General features: G+C 42.1%; 1 protein-coding gene across 1 annotated transcript; it reads right to left on the bottom strand.

The window, feature by feature from the left end:
* Positions 1-2,706: 2,706 nt before the first annotated feature.
* Positions 2,707-6,719, bottom strand: LOC147991019 (uncharacterized). Its single transcript, XM_087535339.1, has 5 exons — positions 6,200-6,719; positions 5,236-6,084; positions 3,388-5,147; positions 3,208-3,296; positions 2,707-3,108 (listed from the first exon to the last, which is right to left on the bottom strand). The coding sequence occupies exons 2-3, from the start codon at positions 5,842-5,844 to the stop codon at positions 4,041-4,043; spliced, it is 1,716 nt and encodes a 571-aa protein (XP_087391465.1). The 5' UTR covers positions 5,845-6,084; positions 6,200-6,719; the 3' UTR covers positions 2,707-3,108; positions 3,208-3,296; positions 3,388-4,040.
* Between the last annotated feature and the right edge of the window lie 681 nt (positions 6,720-7,400).

Genomic DNA, 7,400 nt, shown 5'->3' on the forward strand with positions numbered 1-7,400 from the left:
GCTCTTCGCGATGCTAAAGGCTGCGGATGTAGAAATCAAGAAGGAGCATCAAGTGTTGATGGTCAATAAGACCACCAGTTTCAAGAAAAAGGGCAAAGGGAAGAAGAAGGGGAACTTCAAGAAGAACGGCAAACAAGTTGCTGCTCAAGAGAAGAAACCCAAGTCTGGACCTAAGCCTGAGACTGAGTGCTTCTACTGCAAGCAGACTGGTCACTGGAAGCGGAACTGCCCCAAGTATTTGGCGGATAAGAAGGATGGGAAGGTGACCAAAGGTATATGTGATATACATGTTATTGATGTGTACCTTACTAATGCCCGCAGTAGCACCTGGGTATTTGATACTGGTTCTGTTGCTAACATTTGCAACTCGAAACAGGGGCTACAGATTAAGCAAAGATTGGCTAAGGACGAGGTGACGATGCGCGTGGGAAATGGTTCCAAAGTCGATGTGATCGCGGTCAGCACGCTACCTCTACATCTACCTTCGGGATTAGTTTTAGACCTGAATAATTGTTATTTGGTGCCAGCGTTGAGCATGAACATTATATCTGGATCTTGTTTGATGCGAGACGGTTATTCATTTAAATCAGAGAATAATGGTTGTTCTATTATGGTCATGCACCCTCGAAGAGTGGTCTATTTTTGTTAAATCTCGATAGTAGTGATACACATATTCATAATATTGAAGCCAAAAGATGCAGAGTTGATAATGATAGTGCAACTTATTTGTGGCACTGCCGTTTAGGTCATATCGGTGTAAAGCGCATGAAGAAACTCCATACTGATGGAATTTTGGAACCACTTGATTATGAATCACACGGTACTTGCGAACCGTGCCTCATGGGCAAGATGACTAAAACGCCATTCTCCGGAACTATGCAGCGAGCAACAGATTTGTTGGAAATCATACATACATATGTGTGTGGTCCGATGAATATTGAGGCTCGTGGTGGGTATCGTTATTTTCTCACCTTCATAGATGATTTAAGAAGATATGGGTATATCTACTTAATGAAACATAAGTCTGAAACATTTGAAAAGTTCAAAGAATTTCAGAGTGAAGTTGAAAATCATCGTAACAAGAAAATAAAATTTCTACGATCTGATCGTGGAGGAGAATATTTGAGTTACGAGTTTGGTCTTCATTTGAAACAATGCGGAATTGTTTCGCAACTCACGCCACCCGGAACACCACAGCGTAATGGTGTGTCCGAACGTCGTAATCGTACTTTACTAGATATGGTGCGATCTATGATGTCTCTTACTGATTTACCGCTATCATTTTGGGGTTATGCTTTAGAGACGGTTGCATTCACGTTAAATAGGGCACCATCGAAATCCGTTGAAACAACGCCTTATGAACTGTGGTTTGGCAAGAAACCAAAATTGTCGGTTCTTAAAGTTTGGGGCTGCGATGCTTATGTGAAAAAGCTTCAACCTGATAAGCTCGAACCCAAATCGGAGAAATGTGTCTTCATAGGATACCCAAAAGAGACTGTTGGGTACACCTTCTATCACAGATCCGAAGGCAAGACTTTTGTTGCTAAATTTGGAATCTTTCTAGAGAAGGAGTTTCTCTCGAAAGAAGTGAGTGGGAGGAAAGTAGAACTTGATGAGGTAACTGTACCTGCTCTCTTATTGGAAAGTAGTTCATCATAGAAACCAGTTCCTGTGACACCTACACCAATTAGTGAGGAAGTTAATGATGATGATCATGAAACTTCAGATCAAGTTGTTACTGAACCTCGTAGGTCAACCAGAGTAAGATCCGCACCAGAGTAGTATAGTAATCCTGTTCTTGAGGTTATGTTGCTAGACCATGACGAACCTACAAACTATGAAGAAGCGATGGTGAGCCCAGATTCCGCAAAATGGCTCGAGGCCATGAAATCTGAGATGGGATCCATGTATGAGAACAAAGTGTGGACTTTGGTTGACTTACCCGTTGATCGGCAAGCCATTGAAAATACATGGATCTTCAAGAATAAGACTGACGCTGATGGTAATGTTACTGCCTATAAAGCTCGACTTGTTGCAAAAGGTTTTCGACAAGTTCAAAGAATTGACTACGATGAGACTTTCTCACCCGTAGCGATGCTTAAGTCTGTCCGAATCATGTTAGTAATTGATGCATTTTATGATTATGAAATTTGGCAAATGGATGTCAAAACTGCATTCCTGAATGGATTTCTGGAAGAAGAGTTGTATATGATGCAACCATAAGGTTTTGTCGATCCAAAGGGAGCTAACAAAGTGTGCAAGCTCCAGCGATCCATTTATGGACTGGTGCAAGCCTCTCGGAGTTGGAATAAACGTTTTGATAGTGTGATCAAAGCTTATGGTTTTATACAAGAGAGAATTCCTTATCTAACACTACCTTAAATTTTTTTGCCTTATTTGACACTGCAAAACTTTTTCTTCCTTATGTAACACCAATGCTAAAATTTGTTCCCTTTATAACATTTCCATCCATTTTGACCTCTAACGGTGTGAAATGACACCTGAGAAGACGATTTTACGCCTGATGAACTTGTGATCAAAATTCTTCCCACAGTAAAAAGCAACAGTTTTTTCAAAATTTAGTTCAAAATTTGGGCAGAACCTCCCCTGTAATTTGATGCACATCCAGATCACACAATTCACATATACATATATTTCAACAAATAGTATTCAGATTTGCACATAAACATACAGGCCCCCATCCAAGTACACATATATCGCTTCCAACATATACATGATCACATATGAGTCCAATCCCACACATACATCATAATCTACATCATATGAGCAACACAAAAGGATTGTCATCATGTCCAGGTTCGCGTACATAGTCCAAGTCCATGATATGGACTACACAAAAGTGACATAAGGTTCCCATATGAGTCCAAGTCCACACAACATGACTTGAGCAGCAACAGAAGTGACTCTAACTAAAAGAAATTAAATTTAGTTCACAAGCTAAGTCTTCTTCTACTCCTTGTGCTCATTGCGGGGCTGGCTGGGTTAGCTTTTTTGCTTCTTGTGCTCATTGCGGGGCTGTCGAATGGTGGCACCATAGGACAACTTTCATCCTTTTTAGCAAGCTCCATCTTCTTCCCCTTCCCTGATCTGCACTTGTACATGTATGGCAACAGTAGTCTTAGAGCAAATAACAATATGAACTATGCATAGTATTTGACATTAAAATTCAGAATTAGCAAAGATCACCTTTTACACCCTTTTGTATTTTTCTTGTTTGTAGTCTTCAAAGTTTGGCTATGTTTCCTTTCTTCTTGGTTGTAGTTTCTAAGCTTTGGCTATGGATTAGATGAATGCACACTCAGTTTTCATTTGGCACAAATCAAACTCAGTTTTCATTTGGCACAAATTAAATTCAGATTTGCTAACCTTGGTGGAAAATACATAGCGGTTGCCGGTGCTTCATCACCTCTTGGCACAATGGATGACTCGGCTGATTTGGTAGTCTTCCTCCTCTTCTTTGGTGGTTCTCTACATGAGCAATAAGAAAGTAGTTCACATGCATAGTTGATTACAAAACAGTAATGCAAGAGAGTAGTTAACATGCATAAGAAAGTAGAATGCATAGTTGATTACCTCAACTCCATCAAAGCAGCAATGTCATATTTGTTCCCCTTCTTGCACTTGTGCCAACAGTGCCCGTATTCCTTACAAATAGGGCATAAGTGCTGGCCACTTTTCCTATTTTTCTCACTACAACCCTTATGCCTCTCTGTTTGGGGCCGACCAGCTACGGCTTTTAACAAGGGTGGATGCATGAAGAATCCATGGTTAGATTTAGGCCACTGGGTCTTGTCACACATAGCAGGGATTAGTTGGCCATAAGCTGCTCTAAACTTGTCAATGGAGTAATACGAGTCCACATAATTATGTATATGTGCATTGACAAGTGATGTGATGAATGCTAGAGCATGTTTCCAAGGAAGGCCAGAAACTTGCCATTGTCTACAAGAGCATGTGTTGTCATGCAAGTTGACGACAAACCTAAACCCGCTGCCTCCCAATTGAGTAACTTCAGCAACTTATTCCGAGCTTTCTACCACCTCCAAGTTCAACTCTCTACTCTTTGCATTCAACTTCTTAATTATGTGGGGCAAAATTAAGCCAACTAACTTCTTTGCTACTTTTCTCCGGCGATTCCACATGATCATAATCATCTGCCTAAGCTTGTCCATTAAGTCGTCCAAGTTCAAAGACTTGTGGTGCTTAATCCAATTATTGAAGCACTCTGCCAGGTTGTTGGTTACATAGTCCACCTTACAAATGGTTGAGAACTGACTCCTAGTCCACAACCTAGTGTGCCATTTCCTAAGATATGCAGTTGCTGCTGGCTTTGCTGTTTCCATTGCAACCCAATTTTTCTCAAATATATATGTATTCCATGAGTAAGCAGCATTCCAAAGATGGTCATCAAATACCTTTCCGTGATACTTTTTCTTGAAGTTTGACACCAAGTGAAACATGCATTCCCTATGTTCTACTTCTGGGAAAACTTCCTTTACCCCTGTCATCACCGCCTGCCCGACATCAGTGCTTATGGCTAAACCCCTTGGTGATCCTATGGCTTGCCTAAGCAATTGCATGAACCAAATCCAGTTCTCATTTGTTTCAGAATCAAAAATTCCAAAACAAAGTGGATACATCCAATTATGGCCATCTACAGCGGTAGCACTAGCCAGCTGCCCCTTGAACCTGCCTGTTAAGAATGTGCTATCTACTGCCAAATATGGCCTGCACCCACCAAGGAATCCGTGTATGCAAGGTTTCAAAGCAAAGAAGAACCTTCTAAACCTGATTTTTCCTTTTATAATGTAATGATCAATCTGAACTATGCTACCAGGGCAAGTGGTTTCAACTTGTGCTTTAAACCTATACAAATTGTCAAAGCTGCTATCCCAATCACCATAAAATTCTTTCAGAGCTAGCTTCTTACCCATATATACTCTCTTGTAGTGGAGGTCAACCTTGTGGTGTTCTTTAATCTTCTTCTGCAATGCCTTCGCTCCGAGAGTTGCATCTTCAATCAGCCAATCCTTCACCTTATCACATACCCAATGCTTGGTTCCATTCTTCATCTTCTTTTTCCTTCTTGTACTAGAGCAATCATGACCACATGGGTTTTTCTTCACCTTCAAAAGAGAAAACAGATGTAATTAGCTAAAAATACTTAACAATTATGCAAGAAATGTTCACAAATGGGTAAAGTTAAACAATTACCATCACGGTACACTTATCTTCTGTTGTAGAAGCATGTATCCTCCAGGGACAATTATCTGCATCCCGTCTTGAACAATAGCCCCTAAACCGATGACGGGTACTATACTCGGTGTTATACTCAAATTCACGTTTGATTGCATGCTGAGAAAGTGCCAACTTGAACTCTTTCATGCTGGGATATGTAAAGCCTTTTGTCATTGGAGGGTCTAATTTGTCATACTCTACATGTGGAGTATGCTCTGCCTCATGCAACTCCTCATCCTCCTCTACTTCAACCTCCTCTACTTCATCATCCTCTACTTCACTCTCAGCCTCACTATCATCCTCACAAATATAGTCTTTGTCCTTCTCTTTATTAGGACAAAGAACCACATTTAAGGGAATAGGTTCATCCACTTCATACATATTCTCCTCATCAACACCAACATGCTCATTCTCAGGTCTTGGGTTGCGAAGGTAAGTATCATCCTCTTGTTCTACATTTTTATTAGGTTGGCTATGCGCATCACTATGCCACTCGGTGATAGGCTCATACGGTTCAGACGGATCACAATATGCAATGATCATACGCACCACCTTTGTCTCCGAGTGTTTCTCAAACATAAGCATTAAATCTTGGTCACATTTTACTTCTGGACAGATTTTTAGAGCATCATCATAGTACTGCACATGTGCAACTTCCAAATAACGCGGAGAGTACTGCTCTACAATTGATTCAATGAAATCCTTATAGTTTGTCAAGTCACAATCAATGATCTTCTCGAAACAGAAACATCGGATGTCTTTTCGAGCTTTTTTTTGTTGCCAAACAATTCAATTTTTATCAAATAACTTGAATTTGGATCCATCCTGTGAATTCAAGAGACAATTAAGTGAAGAAACTATGCATGAGTATTGCTAGATAGTTCTGATCATTGCTAGTGGTACAAACATCATACAAATCCATTAAGTGCCATGAACTTACCCATCTGGACACGCCCATGTAGCGGAGGCCAACCGAGCTGCACCCTGGCCTGACCCTGCAGCTGCTGCTGAGGCCGATTCAGCAGCGTATTGGCCTGAGCCTACAGCTGCTGTCGAGCCCGAACCAGCCATGCCTTGGCCTGAGCCTCCAGCCACGTCGACGGTTGAGCCCTCAGCCCATGCCCTGCCCTGGCCCGTGATTGTTGCAGCCGAGACACCGCCTCCTGCCGAAGCCGTGCGCTGACCCGGCCCCTCCGCAACCGTAGCCGCGCGCTGGCCCGACCCCTCCGGACCACCGCTGTCGCCAAGGCTCGCCATCGCCGGATCCGCGGGGGCGCCAAGGTCGGACCCCTCCGCCGCCGCGCACTGGCTTTCCTCCGCAGCGCCTTCCCCATCCTCAGCACCACCGCCATCCATGACGCCGAATCTCTGCCGCCGCTAGCAGGTTCACCGCCGTCGCCGCCGCCCGCAATCGCTAGGGTTTGAGAAAGGGGAAGCGGGGAAGGGGATGTGGATCGCGAGAGAGATGCCCGGTTCGGTTCGGTCCTGTTGTGTTTTCTTTTTTTTCATGCTTATGGACAGGGGCATTTTTGTCCAGCTAAAGAAAACTGACATCACTTCATGCCTGTTTTAACGGTGTTAGCTAACAGAACTGACGGGAGTGTTAGATAGGGGAAATTTTTTAATACATGATGTTAGATAAGGAAGAAGAACATTTCCAGTGTTAAATAAGGAACCAATATTTAAAATAGTGTTATATAAGGAATTTTCTCTTTATACAAACTTTTGGAGAAGCCTGTATTTACAAGAAAGTGAGTGGGAGCTCTGTAGCATTTCTGATATTATATGTGGATGACATATTGTTGATTGGAAATGATATAGAATTTCTGGATAGCATAAAAGGATATCTGAATAAGAGTTTTTCAATGAAAGATCTCGGAGAAGCTGCTTATATATTGGGCATCAAGATCTATAGAGATAGATCGAGACACTTAATTGGACTTTCACAAAGCACATACCTTGACAAAGTTTTGAAGAAGTTCAAAATGGATCAAGCAAATAAAGGGTTCTTGCCTGTGTTACAAGGTGTGAAGTTGAGTAAGACTCAATGTTCGACCACTGCAGAAGATAGAGAGAAAATGAAAGATGTTCCCTATGCTTCAGCCATAGGCTCTGTCATGCAATGTTGTCTACCAGACCTA

This window comes from Triticum urartu, chromosome 1A, assembly GCF_056163025.1.
Source record: "Triticum urartu cultivar PI428250 chromosome 1A, HENAU_Tu73, whole genome shotgun sequence".
Classification (NCBI taxonomy): Eukaryota; Viridiplantae; Streptophyta; class Magnoliopsida; order Poales; family Poaceae; genus Triticum; species Triticum urartu.

Bases quoted from the DNA above. Each gene is read 5' to 3' on its own strand.
- LOC147991019 (XM_087535339.1), bottom strand. From the start codon at position 5,844: ATGCTTATGTTTGAGAAACACTCGGAGACAAAGGTGGTGCGTATGATC. The intron at 5,148-5,235 runs GTAATTGTTTAA...TCTCTTTTGAAG, and splicing joins AAGATAAGTGTACCGTGATG to GTGAAGAAAAACCCATGTGG.